Source organism: Mercenaria mercenaria, unplaced genomic scaffold (genome assembly GCF_021730395.1).
Source record: "Mercenaria mercenaria strain notata unplaced genomic scaffold, MADL_Memer_1 contig_5009, whole genome shotgun sequence".
Taxonomy (NCBI): Eukaryota; Metazoa; Mollusca; class Bivalvia; order Venerida; family Veneridae; genus Mercenaria; species Mercenaria mercenaria.
In genome coordinates, this window is record NW_026463287.1 from 19128 (window position 1) to 41380 (window position 22253).

Below are 22253 nucleotides of genomic sequence, written 5' to 3' on the forward strand. Positions count from 1 at the left end.
AGAGGTTTCAAAACGGCACTCACATGGCACAGGTGTGTATTTTTCTGACGCTCAGCAAGTACAGCTAGAGAAAAGTCTTCAGAAATGTGGAGAAATCGTCGGTAATTTGGTTTTAGTACATTTAGGAGGCCAAAATACTCAAAGAAAATCTAAATAAATATGATGTCTCAATTGCCTATTATTTAAACAATTTTCTACCAAAATTGGAACGATACAGCCAACGCCTATATTGTTTCACTTACATTGCGAAAATGTCACTCAGCTCTAAGGCCGCTACAACAGAAACGAGTTATGAATCGGACTGGTTAGTTATGTGTGGTAGAGATAACACCATCAACAAGAGCTGTCAGTTGACAGCGCGCTCGACTATTCTCAGTGCTTAATTGTATAATACAAGCTATGAGTAAAACTTTAACATTACAATGAGCATATTCTAAGTCGAAAAGGGGCCATAATTCAGTCAAATGCTTGATAGAGTTGCCTCCTCCTTTTTACAGACTAGGGTCATGATGGTAAACAATTATGCAAAATATCAAAGCAATATCTCAATGGACTTTGAAAATATTTGGGGTGGTACGCAAACTTTAACATTACAATAAGCATATTCTAAGTCACAAAGGGGCCATAATTCAGTCAAAGTGCTTGATAGAGTTGTCTACTCCTGTTTACAGAATGGGGTCATAATGGTTAATAAGTATGCAAAATATGAAAGCAATATCTCAATGGACTTTGAAAATATTTGGGGTGGTACGCAAACTTTAACATTTGTGTGACGCTCACGCCGACGCCGGGACGAGTAGGATAGCTCCCCTATTCTTCGAATAGTCGAGCTAATAACAGTCTGATGTTGGATTAGTTAATAGAACTAGTCATTACGTCTCATGTCTGCTCTTAAATCGGAATGTCTCCCATCAATTCCCGAGAGAGCCAAACAAGAACTCATTAATTGATAAATTCATTGAATTAATAAGATATTAAAATATGAGCGTCTTTTGAACCTAACAGACATTTTAACAAAGTTATGTGGTGGCTGATATATGCCACTTCGTCTTTCCGCCAACTTTGGGTGCAATTTATAACGTAAATATCGACTTTTCGCTCAGCGTCCCCCACTAATTACCATGTTTTCAATCCGCGCTCCCGCCCTTTCTTATTCAGGGAGAATCGCAGACCAAAAGTTTAGATTTAATATGTAAATTGTCGGGGGAGCCGAGCGAAAACTGGCTGACCAGGAGCGCCGAGCAAGAAGTTCAGATTTGAAAGGCATAATTATGGTGGGTCGCCGAACGAAACGACGATAATTAGCCTTCTTAATTATCGGCACAGCCCCCGGGCACCCAGCCGCTTTACATCTTGAATCTCGCTCAACATCCGGCACCCCCACCCCCTCCACCCCTTGCTAATAATCGTGTTTTCGCTCCGCGTTGCCACATGTTATCGCATTTTTACTCGCTAACCACTCCGCGTTTAACTTTTTTAATTCTCGTGTTTTCGCTCGACGGGGTCGCGGGGTGAACTGACGAAATGGTATAAATCAGCCACCGTAAAAATCTTCTATTTCTCTGTTATGAGTGTTTACTGAATCTTATATCTAATAAAACAAGTAAAATATTGTTCGTAAGAAGTTCAACATTTATTATACAATGTAGACGTATGGTAAGTTGTTAAAATTAAAATAAAGAAAAAAATAGAAAACTTGTCAGTCCGTTATAAATGAGTTTTACTAACTCTACAATCAAACACTTATTCCACACCCCAACAAAAAAAATAGCGCAAGCAAAATCTTGCTAAAGTGAAAACATTATACGCTAAATCAAGGACTTTAACTGCTTATACTGTTAGGTATTTATCAGATATTTAAATCCAGCTTGTTGGTTAACTTTACAAAATGATTGGCATTTATGCAGTGTGGTGAACTTTATTCTGTTTCTTTCAAGACCGCCCCGTAGTCTTGTTGTTAAGATTTCAGTATCGACCTGGCTCTCTATATATATTTCGTACGGATGCTTATAGCATTATACTGGTACTCAAAAACGTTGACATTGACCTCAAATATTGTTTGATAACGGCGTTTAACCTAACGCATACGCATGCACAAACTCACGCAAGCACACACACATTTTCTTGCAAACCTTACCGTCCACTGATTCCTCTGAGTTCTATGAATGTCTTGAAGCACGTTTTTCATTTTTGAACGAAATCCCAGGACATATTTAATTTTAGCATTGATCAGTTTTCAAGAACTTTTTTAATAAAAAATAATGTTAAAATATTGTCGCCGTAACTTTTAACATAAAAAGATCGACTTCTAGGAGTCAGTTTTTAACGGTATAAAGATTTATGATCATGCAAGCACCACACTGAGAGTAAACAACAACAAGGTCTACATTTCTGAAGACTTTTCTCTAGCTGTACTTGTTGAGCGTCAAAAATATACACACCTGTGCCATGTGAGTGCCGTTTTGAAACTCCTTACCATCTTTAAAAACGTGTCATTCTTTAAATATAACAAATTAAGGCTTGGAATCTGAACTGGTTATTGTAGGAAGACATTACTCTACGATACTGTATCAAAAAATGAATACATTTTGAGTATTTATTGAGTATTTTACGTGTTTTCTTGACATTTGACATTTTTGAGTCAAACGCTAACGTTTAACTCGCCGTATTTTGTTTATTAGAAGATGAAATGTTGCGACACTCACAGAACATAGTCATCAATTATTCATCAGGGCGCAGATATCTTTCCTTTTATTGATTCCTCTGAGTTCTATGAATGTCTTGATGTACGTTTTCAGATGAAGTTGTGAAAACACATTCATTCAGGGAGGGCCTAAATTGTCTACCCGCCATCTTGTAGAATAGCTATACCAGTATTGTCAGCATTATTTGCACGAAGTTCATGTGGAAGGAAAAATTAGGTCATTAGGTGGTGGCGGGTCTTTAAAACGGGGTGAAAATGTGTAGGCGGCCGGGTAGCTCTGTAGGACCACGTTCGTATCAGATCGCATTTGTAACAGGTATTACAAATGCTATCGCATATATAACAGATGTTACAAATGAGATCGCATATGTATCAAATCAAACACATATGTAACAATTTTTGAGACGAATGTGATCGATGCCGATTTTTCATGTGACATCTGATCACATTTGTCAAATGTCATTTTCGATCAGAAAAATGAACAAAAAGTGCATTTTTACATCTGAAACACATTTGTAACATGTTTTAGCTCACTTATAAGAAGTGACAATGTAAGCTATTGTGGTCACCCTTTGTACGTCGTCCGACGTCCGACCGTCCGTCAGTCCGTTCACATTTTTCTTGTGAATACGATAGAGGTAACAGTTATTAATTGATTTTGACAAAACTTGCACAGAACTTATATATATCTATGCTATCTCGTTCCTTTCGGAAACCAGCCATATCACCTTATTTGTCTTGGTGTTTTGGCCCCTGAGATGGCAATAATTACTGAGTTTAGCCTTGTGAACACGATAGAAACCACATTTTTTGTTTATTTTGACTAAACTTGCACACAACTTATATATCTATAAGATCTCGATTCCTTTCAAAAACAACCGTATTGCATTATTTGACTTGGAGTTACGGCCCCTGAATTGGCGAAAAAATGCTGATTTTATCCTTGTCGAAACAATGGAGACTACATTTATTATGTAGAAATGCTTGCTACCGTCCACGCCCTCTAGCCCCGGGTTGAGCAGAACTCAACATTTACACATGCTCAAGTACACCAATAATTTAGAGACATCCGCAGATGTGTTCATATGGCGGTGCACATGGAACCTTCAATGATATACTTGCATGTAATTCCATGAAAAGCGGCGTATGGTCCCCAGTTAAAATAATGGGTTTGCCCTAAACGAGAAAACAATGAGCAAACCATATATGACGAACAATAGCGACAGCCAGTATTTTCCATAAATATTTTAATGAATACGTAAAATTCCTGGAATGACACCTCTAGCTATATACTCAGAAGCTTATAGTGTAGAAAAGGGGGAAGGGTTAATTGATAGCACAACACCTATAAAGTAAGCCCCAAATTCCTAATTTACACATTCATATTCTCCCAAGATTTACATAGCTATTGACTACTTGAACGACAAAACACGGGTTTCCATTATTGAAAACTAATGGTACATAGTAATGTTTACATTTAAAGAGAAACAACACTATTTTCCTTGTTTTGAATTTACATTTTGCCAGCACAGAACACTCGATGTTGTTTCTTATTATGTAATTTTAACACCACTTCCTGAACATGCTCTTTTCCTTATCTGAACTAGTTGTACACCACTTATTGCAGATTTGTATTGTCATGACAGGGACTTCCATGTATGTTGAGCCTTTCTCCAGATACAAGGCCAGGCGTTCTTGCTGCATTTCATAATACAAAACGCTACTTGGATGATATATTTAAAATGGATAATACGAGCTTTGGTCATATGTTCGATACTACGCATGACCGAGAGCTGCACTTAGAAAAACTAATAATTCGGGTACTGCTGCTTCTGTTTTTATTGGGATGTACCACGCGCAACATTTTAAGGGATCTACATTTCTTAATAAATCAGATTTCCGTGCTCCCATGTTGCACACTCCAATGAAAGTAATCAACAGATTATAAATATATGTCTTCAACGGAGCTTCCAACTATCATATATTGTGTACATATTTGAGCCCTTTCATAGCTGGCCGCTGCGCTTTCCTATTTCGTTGTTCCCCATGATACTGGTTCGAAGACTCTATGATAGGCAGGTTGGTCTGAGCTACTTTGATATTTGTCTTCTAGCCTATATCATTGGGCTCTTAATGGTGTTTTCTTGTAGTTGTGCTTTATACAAAGTAAATGGCAATGTACAAAACAGCAAGAAAAATAAAAATATAAAAAAAACAAGTTCTCATATAAGTAAAATTTATTTCCAAACATATACGTTAATTTATATATTTCTAAAACCCGATTTCATATCATTATGAAAATATACCTTTACATGTATTAAATGAATGTTTTATTTTCGGTTGAAAAATTATATCAAATTATATACACACAGGAATACATAAGTATCCTATGGAAGACTGCTGGAGCACCAAATCAACATATTATCATTCAAGAATAATAAAGTGTTTGAATAATATGCCTCCAAATTTATGTGAGGATGCCATAAAAGTTTTGTAATACAATGTATATAATGCATCTTATTGTTACAACTATTTTAGGGACAATGAATATCGGACAGTGCTGATGAAAAGAAAATGTCAAAAGTGCAAGTTCTTATTTGATGAAAAGACAATTATTCTGGTATAATGTGCATATTCTTGAAACTATCCTCCAGTTAATACGAACATACACACATTATTTACTATACTTTTCATACTTTGATGGAGTTAAATCAGCAAAAATGATCGTTTGAACCAAATTTTCTCTAACAGGGTTAAAAGTCACAAGATTTACGAGATATAGCTAGGCTTGCATTATGATAAAAACATTTATATCGTAATACCAACTCCATGTGACTAACCATTACCAAAATATGACTGCACAAGCACCGACGGATACAGGGGCACGCTAAAACTATATCGGTTTGCATCTTACGGGGTATTCTAATTATTGTCTAGAAAAGTAAGTACAGTCAAATTGAAATGTTCATGATTTCAATCAAAATATCCATAAAACTTGATACCTCGAACTCAAGTGTACAGCGAATTTTAATTACAGTCAAACCTGTCTATAAAGACCACCTTTGGGAGAGCAAAAATGTGGTCTTTATTGGGGTGGTCTTTATTCCCGGTTAAAATAGACTGTGAATGTTTAAAATAGGAAACAAAACATGTGGTCTTTAGAGCCAGAAGGTCTCTGTTCAGAGGTGGTCTTTAACACAGGTTTGACTGTACATTAGTGGTTTTACTAAGTATATTGATCTTAAATTATTGTTATCTAGAACTCTGTGAAATGGCACAAGTTAGTTCGAGTTATCAAGAATATACTAAATGTTTCTGTAGCTATCGAATATGTCCATAACGAAATAAATTAATAATAACATATACACATATAAGGATATAACATCCAAAAACAACAAACAAAAAAAACAAACAAAAAAAATTCGGAAAAACAAACAAACCAGTAGTTGATAATTTATAATAATTACTGAACATATAGATTAAAAATTGTTTTATAAATTAAACATCATAGATGATATGAATAATTTAATTTTAAAATGGCATTGGTTGAAATGTACAGAAGGACATTAATTTCAGAAAACTGAAAAAATATTTAGCACCAAATTCGTTCATCATGCATAAAACATTACCAAAGAAAATCAATTTTCCTCGTATCCATGTACAAATTTTACACGAAAATGTTTCTTTTATGCAAACTAATATTATACTAAACGTTTTATAAGAATTCAACAACAAAATTAATGTTGCAGCTCATAAGATATTTAGTGTCAAAAATGACTGATATTTACAATGGAAATAATCCAACAACATGAAATTTTGATGATATGTTAAAAACTAATCAATATAGTTGGGAAAAATAAAATTTAGCGTCACTTGAGGCCTAAAGTACAATAAAGTATATACAAAAATATTGGCGAAAAACGTTGCCATGAAATAGATGAATCAAGCTCCAAATCTAAATAAGTAGTATATGAGTATACGTAATTCTGTAGGCATCTGCCTTATATTGGAGTATTTCATCATTAATTTCATAAGTATTGTAAGAGATAAACCACATAGACAGTGTAAACCCGTTATTCAAACAATCAGCAAAAATATAATAAATGTTACGTACTAATTATAATCCATATGATAAAAACAAATGCCGTCATATATCCGCTATTCATTTTTACATGTCGACATTGGAAAATAGAATTACCTAATTAATTAATTATAAAATTTAAAGTTACTAACGGTATGATAAATAGAAGTAATAGTCATTATGCAATCCAAAGTTATGCTTTGTTATTGTATATGTATGTTGAGTATATGTGCAAATGTTGAACATGTACGGATGTGTAGTACAATTCGGGTATGTATACAAAGCAGCATCGAAACCGATTTTATTGGGTTAGTGACTTGCTGTGGAATGTGCACGCTCGTTTGTACTGCTAGGCGCTTTGCCGTAAATGGTCTAGTGTATTGTGTTGGTGTTTAGTTCGCATAAATTTCCTCTGCTTATATCATAATTCATAATGCGAACATCTCACGTATGGGAAAAACAACTGTTCTGAATTTAATTATATCCCTTAATGCAAACTATTTCTATAATTTAAGTGTATTCTTGAGATCCAGTTAACTTTTAGAGAGAGAGAAAATATATCTTCTTTGATCCCAATCAGATAAAAAGACTTAAATGTCATTGCTGATTTGTGAGAAATGAAAACAGAGATTTGAGGACATATGAAAATGTTGAACCATTATGAATGTGTAGCACAATTCGGGTGTGTATATAAAGCAGTATCAAAACTGATGCTATTGGGTAAGTGAACTTGCTGTGGAATATGCACTTCCGTTTGTACTATTAGGCGCTTTGTCGTTATTGGTTTAGTGTATTATGGTGGTGATTAGTTCGCATAAATTCTCTCTATAGTAAAATGTTCTTGAAAGATGAGGTTAAAAGCATGAGATAAAACTTCCTCCTGTTTCTTACAATTAGCAAAAGAAAAACAAGAATTTGAATTGAGACAGTGTTATAAAATTATTGTTTCTCATTACTCCCTTTTACTACAATTTAAAATGACAGACTTTATCCAATCAATGAAAGAAATACTTTTTAATGACTGCAGTTAATATGAAGATTCTTCGTATGGATAGTAAAATTTTCTCTTTCAGACTTAAGATAATTTACAAGTTTAAATGTATAAATGTATCAAACTTAATGTTTGTCGTAATGATAATGTTGTGCTGTTTGCAATGACTGATGCATATGTATTGTAAATTGTAATAACTTGTTTGGAATAATTATAAGCCGCCAAAGGATGACCTATTAGAATTGCATTTTACTGGTAATGTTTTATAGTAACCAAATATATGTTCATATGTGTCTTTTTATACTAAAGGTTTTTTTGCCATGTATCCTACAATATACCGTTTAAAGAATATAATGTATCAATTGCAAAACATCTCCGTAAATATTTTAGGCAAAGGTCAACCAGGGTTCTGTAAAACATGACGACTCATAATTTGGCAGGATCTAAGACAACACTCGCAACATTCAGCTAACTCGAACGTCTTTCAAATTTAACAAGAGCCTGTCCCATATCAGCTGTGTATGTAACCGTAGGACGTCTCCCAGCTGCAAAATACAAAATTTATAAATCAACTGTTTGAAGCATTAAGTAAATACTCTTGTGTTTCTATTCTACAAGACTCAAATTAAGTACACAATACCGTACAGTGTTAAAAGGAGCGTGACAAGAATTTTAAAGAACTCCTAACGTTTACATTTAACGGACATTTTACCGTTCATTGTGATTTGAAAGAAACTTTCGGTCCATAAAATAAAAAAGAAATATATAAAAAGAATAAAAAACATTCTTCATCATTCGATTTAACTTTATATCCACATCAATTGCTAATAATAAATTTGAACTTTTGATACAAAAGTTTATACAATACATAATACATAAGACAATCATACCTGATGTGACGATCGCATGGTTTGGCTCATGTAAGATCACCGTCTGGTTATATGTCTCATATCTGGGTAAATCTTCTGTCTTGCATATTACTGTTATATTTGACCCTGAAAAATGAAAGTTATTATTTCAGTAAACTGATAATGTGGTACAAGTTAGTCAAAGCGTCACTTCTATTGGAATGGTTGAAAATAATTTTTTATCGACTTGTAGTAAAGTTTTCAATATTTATTGATGTTAGGTTTCATAAAAAATTGCTTATACACATACGTGTATACACCTCTAATTTGAACTTTGACAGAGTCAGTCTTTTTTAAACTTAGAAGTTTTTGGTTAATGTTTTTGATAAAGTCAAATTTACCTGTTACTATCAAAGCTTCAATTTGAAAATTAAAGTATGTATTTACTATCACAGTGTACACCAGGTAAAACAACCCAATAACTCTGATTTGAATTATGACAGGGTTATGTCCGTTTTTAACTTAGAACATTTTGGTTAATGTTTTTTTTTTTTTTTGCTTTTTTCTTTGATAAAGGCAAATATCTCTGTTACTATCAAAACTTTTGAATTAAAACTTAAAAATTATTTTATATTATCAAAGTCTACATCAGGAGAAATAATTTTGATAACTCTGATTTAAATTTTGTGACAGAGGTATGCCCCTTTTTAACCTGGAATATATTGGTTATTTTTTTTTTTTTTTGGATAAAGTCTAATATCTCTGTTACTATTAATAGCTTTTGACATGAGACTTAAAATAGTTATTTACAATTCAAAGTCTACACCAGAAGAGACAATCCCCATAGCTCTGATTATATGGTTGAATGAGTTAAGCCCCTTTCTAATGGCACTGCTCTAATACAGAGCAAAACACTGAGAAAAGTCGAATGTGTTGTCTAATGGACAGTTTTATTGAGTTTCAATATAATATTAGGTCGTAGTTTTATTAGGTTTTTAATTAAAGATTAGCAACAATAGGTTGTATCACTGTAATTATTATGTAAATGTGAGTGATAGACATAGTGTAGTATACGATAACAAAAGTCTCTTATAATTCTGATGTATTGATTGACTGTTGTTTTAATATGTTGATTATTTTATGTACCTCTATTGTATGTACACAGACTAGACTATTATAAAGCTTAAAAAATACATCGACTTAAAGCTGCGCTGAACTAAATGTGATCGGTAAAATCATAATGAATGCGGTCACCAGAGAAATATTCTTTGTGATTCGAGTACAGAAAATATTAAAGATGCTTTGGATAAACCAGATAACCAGATAGTGAGATAAACCAGTAAACAAGATAGTGAAAGAAAGACATTTACTGACGAAAGAATTACTGTCACAATGATTCTATAATAGAGAATATAAGACAGGCTTTGGAGTAACCTGTAAATGGAAAAGCCATTATGACAGACAGATACCGACAAAAGAGTTACACTGATTCGATTGTAGAAAATATTAAATGGGCTTTGGTCAAACCAGTAAACTAGATAATGACTCGAAATGCCAAAATGAAAGGCAAATACCAACGAAAGTATTATTGTGATTTGGTTATAGAAAATATTAAATGGGCTTTGGATAAAGCAGTAAACATTAAACAAGCCATAATGAAAGACAGTTACCGACAAGAACATCGCTGCAGCATTGATGAGTTGAACAAGACTGCAAAAAGAAACCACCGAAAAAACTATGAAAAGCGTCAGGACATAATACGAAATAAAGTTGACCTACTGAAGACGGCTCAGAAACATGACACGTAGTTAAATAAGGCCTCAAATTAATAGATGAAGTATGTTTCTATATGAAGTGAAGATAGAGGTAATAAAGGTCGAAAGAAACAGTAAGTTTGATAAAAAATGATAATAAACAAAGCAGAAGATTTGGGTTAGCCTGTCTTTAAACATATGATAGGTAACTTATTCCAACGGGAAAGTTATACTCTGGATGTATCCAAACTGCAGAGGATTTTGTAAACGTATCAACTGTGTTTCGTTTTTAAGATTAACTTACAGGTTGGAGATATTTTTCACTTGCGTTATTTGTTTATCTAGAGGTTCCTCATTCGACCATCTCAGTTACTGTGCAGCAGGTCAGACAAATGATTTATGCAATTAATTAACTATGTTTCAACAAAGTAGAAATACCAGAAACAAGAAATACTTTCGAATGTGAATCTATTTCTTATACGGAGTTGTCTTTCTTCCATTTTAGTATTTTCTGAACCTTTTCCCCTTACTGTCATCCGACCTATATCAGGTTAGACTGGTAAGTTTTTTTAGTCGGGCGGTAAATTTTGCTACTTTTAACCAGCTCCAAGTCGGTCAACAAATCGGCATCAGCAAATGCAACTTGGTTTGTTATTGCATTTTCTTGACGCCATCTGAGGTTTTAATTACTACCGTCGGAGGCTCTATATGTGCATGTACTATTTTTACGCGAGGGGGAAAGAACTACTTTATAGTTTCCATAAAGAGAACACTGTAAATAATCACCACTATGATCAAGCTGACTGAAAGCGTGAAAGATAGTGTTGATGCTGTTACTAAAGCAACCTCAATAAGCTCATGCTTACAAGAAAATGAGCGCTGTAAAGGATTTGATGTGCTTAGTAAATTCGTCTCCAAAGGAAAATGCTAGGGTAAGATTTAGCAAATTTCTGTACAAGTATAAAAAAGAAACAATGTGTTTGTCGGAAGTGTGGCAAGGGTCGAAAAAATAGGATTGGTAGAAGACAAGTTTGCTCGAGCTGTCGACACAATGCTTCAAAAAAAATAAAGATGGAGACGAAATGAAATTTGTGTTTCCGTATGACGCATTAAAAAGAATGATCAAAAGAAAGAGAGGGTCAGTATTATCAAAAGTAAACGAACCATTCCCATCCGACAAAGTAAAGGATAAGAGAAAAAATATCTAATGTAAATATCAAGGACACCAATGTAGAAAACAGTCTAGAAATGCAACGACTGCTTGACGCTGTTGCTATAACTCCCAAATAGTGATAGTCAAGAAAATAGAGAGTACGAAATAGTTCTGCCTTGACTTCTAAACTTTAAATGATGTTTGACTCTATCAGACGCTTTCAGTTTCTAAAATGCCATGGTATGGTGGATTCGGGTGCACCGTATAGCATAATGGCGAGGAAATTGTTGACATCATGCGTGGTTAAACTAATTTGACACGCACGAACATGGCTTACTCGTATGACAATGTTAGAATACTTATTAAAAGAGTGAGGGATGCTTGTCAAGATAATAATACGGTTTAAAATGTCTCTAATTAAGATCATCGATGTTTTTGTTGCTGTTTTTGTTATGACGCACTCAAATTAAAGTGTCCCATTTATTTTATACCAGTTCTTAGAAAATAAGGATCTAAACGAAACAAGCAAATGATATAACATTACCTGTCATACCACGTCCTTGATTTTACAAACAGCAAGGGGCAACACTTTTTACAAGCTGCTTTAAATTATAAACACTGTTGTCTCCCTTTAAACATCACTAGCAAAAAATTCATGCTTTAGTGCATGTATAGACTTTCAAAGTCTGTTGAGATCAAATAATCTGTAATAATATTAATTCCTTCATACTGACACTGATATTTTCTCAGAAAAACATTTTCTCTCTAGGCTCATCTCAACAGATGCAGAGACAGAGGTAAGAGATATTGTAATTTTTTTCAGAAAGTGGTATCAGAGAGAATTGATTTTATGGCCTGTACTTTACATTTTATGACTCTAACGATTGATGCCAGTCTAGTGCATGTACTGTATCGTCATCAATATTAGAGCAACGACTAAATGTTTTTATAAAATTTTTTTTTGTCTAATTGACATAATTAAGATTTACATTTTATACATTTATTCTTTACTTTACCATAACAATCTTGTAGTTTTTTTTATTTAACTTTGCTTCTCAGGCTCCTGAAGCTTGTTTGTATATTTATTGATAGATTTTCTTTTACAATGTGTATAGTAGAAACTCCGAAAACCGGACCCTCCAAAAAACGGAATCCTCTGAAAATCGGACGATTTTCAAAGTCCCAAGTTTTTTCTCTTATAAGCTCAATTAAAAAATCACTCTGAATACCGGAAACTCTGAATTCTGAAAAACGGACGGTTTTTCATGGCCACAAAGGAATATTTTATTATAAAAATCCTCTGAAAACAGGACAGTAAGTGTCAAAACTTATGTGTATTATCACTTTGAGTTGATTTTAAAAACATAATCTCAAGCAGATTACACTTTTTAAGCAACTAACAATCACAAATGTTACCTAATTAGGTGTGAAAAACATTTATCTGTGTTCATTTTTTTAATTTTGTATATATGTTAAAAAAAATATAAGCTTATAAAGAGAGTAGTTAGTTGATCTACTGGTGTACAGGTGATTTTTGATAAAATTACATTTTTGTGGAGTATGAAAAAGAATCTTATCTTATTAACTATTTTTAGCATTGGTATTAAGTATTAAATATAAAAATATTCACATAATGCATGTTGGAGCTAGACTATTTATATCGCCACAATGAGCAAAACATTCTTTATCATTTTAAGTAATGTTTTTCTGTTAGAAATAATTCAGTTTAATATATAACAGAGACATTTAATGCAGATTTGGGAAAAGAAAAAACCTAAAAGACATTGAACATGATGAAATAAATATGAATATACATATATAAATCCTCTCAGATATTTGTGCAAAATCCTCTAAAAACCTGAATCCTCTGAAAACCGGACTTTTGACTTGGTCCGGACAGGGTTCGATTTTCGGAGTTTCTACTGTGTATCATCGACAAATTGATTTATTCGCGCTTCTATTTCAGAGTTATTATATTACAGAGGAAAAGCACCCTAAATGTTAGATTCCGTCGTATTGATAATGTCCTAAAGTTATTTATACTAAATTTGTAGATTATAAATTACATGCGTGAAACGACAACCTTATTTGATTTAACTTGGTAGCATTTTGTATGTAAGAATTGTTTTCGAACCTTTCAGCCAGTATATTTATCCAGCTTCTAAATTTTGAATCAAATCTGAATGCGTTTAAGAACTTGCCAATCCAGTCACACCAAACGCAGTTGGTCAAGAAAAATGATTACGCGTGGGTGGAAGTTGTTATTTGCCTCACTTACAAATTAACCCTACCATTTTAATCTGAGTAAATAATTGATAGTAAAAGTGTCTGTAATGCATTTTGATATGTTTGTAATCTACATTGGGAAGTGAAATGGGACTAAAGATTTTCCCTGTTCCCGTTTTCAAAAATTAGTGATAAAACGTCTCTGAACATCAAACTTAAGAAGTTTTAGTTTTCTAATATTTCATACATTATCCCTGAAAATACTGTTTGATAATACTCAGCCATAACATCATCTTCTCCTGGCAACTATAAAAGCTTACAATTATGTATTCAATGATTTTACAAGTTCTTCGAATATTATAAACTAAAGGTTGTAAATCTAATAATTGTAATATAATAATAATAATAATAATAATAATAATAATAATAAAAATAATGATGATGATGATGATGATGATAATAATAATAATAATACTTACCATAATAACAATAATGTTAATGCTATAACTATAATACCTTATAATCTGTGGTATTATGGATATAGCATATATATCGTCGCAAGTTATAGGTACTTTCTTCAAAAATAGTAGGCGGAAATTGTTCTTTCAGATGACTTGGTAAGTCTCAATATTTTGTATTTGTAGACTAAAATTGATTTTTATATTGTTCTTCGATCACTTAATTTGACCCAACCTATTTCTTTCAAAAGTAATTCAATTGAGAGAGAGACCGATCGTTTGATCTTCGTTAATATCTCCAACTACAGCTATTTTATTGGTTACTTCAAGAGTTTTATCTAGACAAAAGTTGGTTCTATTCTAGAATCTTACGGTCGAATGGGGAGCACGATACAAATTGCAAATTAAACATGGTTGAGAAGAATCTTTAATTGAGGCCCATATGTAAAATTGGTTGCAAAATGTGTCTCTTAAAATAAAATCATTATTATTATATTATAATTATTACTATTTCATTATTGTTTTTAGAATTATTATTATTATTATTATCCATATGGATTCCCAAAGAATGTTTTCCAGTTCTGAAAGACGTCTGGACTGGATGTGTGAATATTAATTTTCAAAACAGGGTTAGAAAAATTTGTAATTACTGGCTCCTAGAATTATGTAAATAATTTTACCAAAGATTTATTATCCACATAAGTTTAAATAATTTATGAAACAAAACGAAGACAATATTTGAAACTTATAACAATTTTTAGGTAACGTTTTACTGACAAATTTTGTTAGACAAAATGTCAATACATCGGAAAATTTTAGCTGAACTTGAAGATGAATTGCTATGGCTTTTTATGTTGTCTAGAGATCTATTAAGAACAAAGTAGATTGCTTTACTTGTTTACCATCAATATCAACACTAAAGTCCGCTTCCTCAAAAAGCATTAATTTTTTGTTATATAAGGGGATATGGCTACGATCCTAGCGGAGCACAAAGAACACCAGAACACACCTTCCCTTATTTATTCTTCTTGGGGGCCTCCGTGGCCGAGTGGTTAAGGTCGCTGACTTCAAATCACTTGCCCCTCATCGATGTGGGTTCCAGCCTCACTCGGGGCGTTGAATTCTTCATGTGAGAAGCCATCCAACTGGCTTACGGAAGGTCGGTGGTTCTACCCAGGTGCCCGCTCGTGACGAAATAATGCACGGAGGGGCACCTGGGGTTTTCCACCACCATCAAAGCTGATAAGTCGCCATATGACCTATACTTGTGTCGGTGCGACGTTAAACCCAACAAAATAAATAAATAAACCATTCTTCTTTATAGCTTATTTATCTTATTTATTTAAAACATTTCGATTAGACAAACATGGTTAATTAAGATGTAGTGGGGAATCTTTCACTGTTACTCTTAATTTCCTTACTATCAACAGCTGTAAATCTCTATTAACTGAAAACTCCAGAAATACAGTACTCACCCTTACGTCCAGAAGTATGCCTTAAAGTGTTTCTTCGTGTTGCATTTTCCGTGGCATTCACAGGTGAGCCTGAAAAGAAAAACAAGTATAAAATGTAAATGCCGATCATAATCCATGCACTTTAGCCAGAATAACTGATTAAATATTCTATTTAAAGCTAAACTATTAGTTTTTGTAAGCGGAGCAAAATACTTTACTGTATTATATTGTAAAGAAAATAGAAAAAGCTGTTATTAAATTAGTGGGTATTTATTTGACATCATTTTTTTCTAAACATGGGACACCCGCATTCCCCGTTAATTTAGCAGCCATAATTCATTTCATTTTTATTTCTCGGACATAGCTAGAAGCAAGAAATATTGTATAAAAGTTTATAAAGCATATCGGTATAGGATACAAAGCCTAGTTGTTAGTCTTGCCCCAAGAGATAAACATCATATACCGTTTAGTGACCTTATATGATCAGTTTTGTTATATCTGTTTAGAGATGTACTAGTAATATACCTTTACCAAATTTATATATAGTTTGTATATTATTTTGACATGATAAAAGATGAGACAAACCTTTAAAGATATTAGTGAAGCATTGTACACATACTTACTGACTGACAAAGATAACGCTAGAAAGTAAATTTTACACGATCACTGGAGTTTGTTATCCTTTTCTCTAGAAACATGCAATTTATCAATTTACCCATGTATCATTTATTATTTATTTGTTTATTTATTTATTCATTTACATATAATTTATGTTCTTGTTTTTTATTCTTAGCTACCCAGCCCTAATTACAATATCAGAAGTATTATTATGTGAAATATATTATCTCATATGTTTTTTGAAAATATTGTTAAAATTACTACACTTTATATTCTTTTATATTGTGAAACTTTCTCATAATATGTTATGCCTTAATACCTTGAACATGTAAACATACGAGTTTCCGATTTGCCTTTTGCCTTTTTAGATATAAGACTTTATATCCTTTTTATGAAAAATGCAAAATATCAAAATACACTATTTATTCCCTTTGTGTGCACCCTTTCTAAATATCAACCTATATTAAGCCAATATATTAATATTCTCATATTGTTCTCTTTTAGTAACTTCATGCACTATCAACTGGATGTTCTCTCACTATCAATATCAAAATGTTAGCATATTGTATATTCCTTTGTATGTCATCATAAATAGTGCCGATTACGTGGGTACTTTTTCATAATATAAATATCTATCTAGTTGTAGTATACTGTATATTTTGTATAGTTCTGATTTTTCAAATAATTTTATAGGTACAAGTATGGTACATAACCCTTTCTATGTCATTATAAATAGTGCCGAGTACGTTGGTACTTATAACTAACTATATAGCCTCTTGTATGTTCAACATACCTTAACATATTCCAATGTCACTAAAATATTTAAGCATACTCCCAACCAAACTCAAAAATATCAATATTTTTTAGACCTTACTGTATGCTACAATTTTTACAATAATGGCATATGTTATAAACATTTCAGTTATTACTGGTACCTTTATATTGTATGCTTTCATGGCAGTCTTTATGAGTAGTATTATTTAGTCTTATTGATCCTGACTTGATGTTTTAGATACACTTTTGTGCACACTATTTAACTATTGATATGTTTTCAAATTTTCAATTACGCAGTTGTATTATATATTATCGTATTTTTTCATAAAATATTCATTTTATGATAGGAATAATAATTAATATATGGTAATTATTTACTTTAATATTGTCCTTACAACTATAGGTTCTGTTGCTGTTTTTCTGGTGTATATATATAATTCAAATAGTGCGTCAAATGTAACGTCATACTTTTACGTTTTGATGTCATAGTAACTTATAAATATTTTAATACGAAACGCGTTGCAAACTTGAGTTGTCTTATTTCTTTAACAATATTACAACTTTTACAATAGTGGTAATTTTAAAGTTCTGTATATACATGGTTTAAATCTTTCTTACATTTTCAGAACTATCAGTGTTGTATCCTGCTTTTTTTAATAAAAATGTTTAAAGAATTAATGTACTGTATGTTCCTTTACCATTTGTAGCTGTTACAATATTCATATCACAATTTTATGCATTTTGTTAACATTATATAGCATTCATATGCATCTCCTTTAACTTTATCGATTCTAATTTCTTTGATATTTTGAAAGTATTCGATTTGATATACATTAGTATATTAGTTGACCTTTCGGGTTCTGTTTTTTGAAGGATTGTGCTCTAACACTACTTTCGTTCGAATGTAAAACGACAGGTCCAAAGCATAATGTTACAAATTATATATACATATAGCATAAACATATGTTATCATACGTATGGCCGATGTATCTTTGGTTAAAAGAGTTGTCCTTAAATGTGATGCCTTACTGTATAATACCGATAGAAAAGTTTGAAATTATTGTTTTCTTGATTTGTTGTTAAAATCATTATGAATCTTTAACCAGATATATCTGCATTCTCATTTAGTTTAATGTTTGGTGACGTGAGTCGTTATGACATGAATACTTTGTTGCTAGATTTAAACATCAATCATGACCCGTATTATCGTCTGGGTATGTCTGGAGTGTTAGATTGTCAGAATTTTATAAATTGATAGTATTTTCAATTTCTGATTATCATGTTTAATGTAAGAAAATAATTCTTTTCAATAAAATAGCATGATGAACATTAGCACAAAATGAGACCCAATCTTGAATTGATGGTGTATGACTTTAGTTCTCATAATTAATAAAAACATGTTTAGTTATTTCACGGTGTAAACGCAGTATAAATATGCCAAAGTAATTTCAATAAATTAGGGAAAATGCTATACAGAACAGCAAACAACATTATTATTTTGCAAAAATCTGCCCAGTGTATGCATACGATCCAAATCTTCAACAATATTAAAAGTATCAACATATTTCATTTATTTATTTTTTTTCTTCTAGGATATATATAGTACATAAATCAAATCACATAATCATGTAAAAATAAATATACTAATTACGATTATGCTACTCATAAAACTATAAAAGCGCACACTTCGACATGGACATAATATTATATGAAAGATGTACTATGCACCTATGGATAGCCCATTAAGCTGAAATCTTATTTCCAATTTGGTCCACAGAGCTTAAATAAGAAAAAACAAACAGTGAAAACATAAAAAATAAAATTTTGGTCAAGACTTAGGTTGAAAAAAGGAATTATGTAAAAGTATGCCTTTCACTTAAAGACAATAAACACAAATTGAAGTGTGTAAAGAACGTTCGTACAGGTTAGCTGTATTATCTTACTGAGATGTAAAATACAACAGGAAAGGTACGTACCATTCACTGAAAGACTAACAATGCCCATTCTATGGTCTTTGCAGTTGGATAAATTGAGATGAATGTACAACATTCAGTGAAAAATTGCCCTATTTCAAATTTTGTTATAGAAAATGGCATTTCTCTAACTTTTATGGGGGTAGGCCAATTCCATACTTAACAACACACACACATGTTGCAATATATTTGGAAGTTATTTGTTTTGTTTCATATTATAATAGTTGCATTTGTATTGTACAAATAATAAATTCAAGATCTGATATAAAACGCTTGTGTTAGAATCAATGAAAGACGAAATGCTTGTTTATTTTCAAAAGTTGAATTTTTTTTAACCTAGTACATAGAGTCATTTGTTTTTTCTCTAGTAAGAAAATCTTACAGTAACCTAGTTTCTACAGCAAAACTACGTCTACATACAAACATTCAATATGACTGAAACTACATATTTCTTACTTACCATGATTTTGCTATGCTGATTTACTTTTCTAATAGGAACGAACTTTCCTTACACCCTTTACTATCACAGACTTAATCCTAGATCAAAGTAACTCGTTCTGTAATACATATAAATGTTTTCAGTTTCCCTGATAAAGTTATCCATTAAATGATTTTTAACTGCTCTTTTGTATTGAACAGTGTTCTTAACAGATTTAATTCTGTCTGTTAAAACATTCCAATCCTTGATACCATTATAAAAGAATGACTGTTTAATGGCTAGATCTAGTGCTGTGTGTTCTAACTTCTTTACTACATAAAAATTGGCACTAAGATACGATGGACATTATTTATAAAATATTTTGTACATGTGAGTACGTCTTAATTGTTTGACTCTATTTTCTACATTCTATACATTTAACTGCTGAAACTGGTAGGCTGCCACCAAAGTTCTTGGACTTAAATTCTGTCCAAAAAGTATACATTCAGACTTTCCTAAATGGAGTGACAGCTTGTTATGAACTAGCTATTCTGGGCAATTTTCTAACATTTTTCCATGTTTTGTAGAAATAAAATTTGGATCCTTGTGAGTAAATAAGATAAATATTTGAATAATAATTTCTCATACGCAAATATCAGGGTAATCTTTGTAATGAGACACTCTGTAGAAATATTTAAAGTATCAACATCTTTCATAATCCTTTAATATACTATCACCTTCGGAGATGTTATCATCAATATGCTGTTTTATGTCTTTTGATATTAGAAAGGAAAAGAAACCTACATGAAGACTAACGTGTGTATATCTGACGTATTATTGTACTGTGAATAAACCCATTTGTTCATTTGTTCAAGTGATCTTACTTCTTGAGACTATAACTATACGCTATGTCGTCCTTTGTATTTTAAACTCTTTTCATCATATCAGAAATACCAATAAAACACACTGTATTCCGCTTATGCTTCAAAACGTGTTTTGCATTATATGAAGTGTATAACTGCAGTATAATTTTTTTGTATCAATTGTTTCAGTCATCAATAATTATTCCACGTCTTAGGCAAGAATACTAACGTGCAAATAAGAAATTTTAATAACTGATAACAGTATATTAAACTAAAACACAACAAAGTAAATAATACACTATTACTAGAGTTTGGTGACCATCTTTTGAAAAATGCATTTGTATTCAATAAAAATACATGAATAACTGTTTGCAATCTAAACCATCTTTGAAAGAAAACATAAATTATGCAACTATTCGACTTTATGTATATTTTTTAACTTATTAACTAATGTGCAACTCACAATCACAAAACTATCTTGTATGACTTTAAAAAATGTTACTGACAGTATAATACAGTATATTATTTTATATTGCAATGATATCCTAAAGTCTAAATAACTTATACATTATATATTAATGGCATTTCTAATTATTTATCCTTTAATATGACGGATGTTGAACTATAAATGTACAGTATATTCGCCCGTCCTTTTTCATTACAAGTTTATCAATTTAACTTATAACGTGAAACATATCAGCTTTGTGTATATTCCTTTATACAAACAACTTTTAACGCACTACCAGCTGGAAGTCCGCTTATGTATCTGATAGTTCTTATAATATCTGAACGTTTCATATTGTATTACATTGCACGTCAGACACTTTAAATTATATAAATACTACAAAATTATTTATCTAGTTACAGCATACTGTATATTTGTCTATAATTCCGAATTTGTTTTCAGACAAAATTTATATATACAGTATATATTCCTTTTATATGGTTCTGTCGTTTCTATTATAGGCAGTAGTAACATAATTATTCATTTTTATAAAAAAACGAAACCTTTCGGCATAACATTTACGAAAACAGTTTACTGTATACTTCATGATATGTCCAGTTAAATGACATCATGTTATGCCGAACTCCTCAACCAAGCTCAGCTTTCAATGCAACGTTTAGGGAAACAATTAACTGTAGACCCCCTGATATGTCCAACAAATTTTCCAAGCAATGGCATAACAACTCAAATACTCTTAAAATATCTAAAGTGACAACATGCTGTACACTCTCTCATATGTTCTCATCTCATCCAAGTTCAGAAGTATCAATATGTTGTAGCTTTACTGTATGCAACAGCTTTTATAACATTAGTAATATTACACTTCTGTAGATAGAATTTGTTCGAATTCATTTACATCTTAATAACTAACAAGAGTTTGCTTCTATATTCTATCAATATTAACTTTACAAAATAAGTATACTGTATAGCTCCTTATATATCCTATTAAAATGTGTAATAATTACAATAACCAAACTTCGAAAATGTATGCTTTGTATACATATTGTATAACATTCCCATATGAATTTCTTTTAATTCTTTAAAAAATGTTTTGATATTATAAAAACATTCAATTTCTTATATTGATGAAAACATGTCTAGTCCGATTGTTCGAATGATTGTGTAGTTTGAAATTTTCTCTTGACTTGTTAAATCCACAGCTTGATGTTTATACAAGACGTTTCTGCAGACTACTCCTTCTATTCCAAATGTTCATTTATTATTGAAGGATTCGCCTTGATGTTTGGTGCTTCGGACCATCAAAACATTCATATGTAAAGCTAGTAAAAATTTTTATTGTTGGACTTGATTATTAATTATGATCCATTGTATCCACCTAAGCCAGATAAGTAAACATCTCAGATTAATGCACATCCATGATGTTGCAAAGGTCTCTGATTTAACGACGGAAATATTTTCCTCAGAATACACTG

At 31.8% G+C, this 22253-nt stretch overlaps 1 protein-coding gene across 1 annotated transcript in view; it reads right to left on the minus strand.

Annotated features, from left to right (window-relative positions):
* Nucleotides 1-4935: 4935 nt before the first annotated feature.
* LOC128554399 (uncharacterized) overlaps nt 4936-22253 on the minus strand; it is a 47131-nt gene continuing 29813 nt past the window's right edge. Inside the window, exons 2-4 of the mRNA XM_053535677.1 lie at nt 15691-15759; nt 8667-8771; nt 4936-8321 (exon numbers count right to left, since the gene is read on the minus strand). Of these exons, the coding sequence (XP_053391652.1) occupies nt 8245-8321; nt 8667-8771; nt 15691-15759 (251 nt within the window). The 3' untranslated portion in view covers nt 4936-8244. The remainder of the gene's footprint in view (nt 8322-8666; nt 8772-15690; nt 15760-22253) is intronic.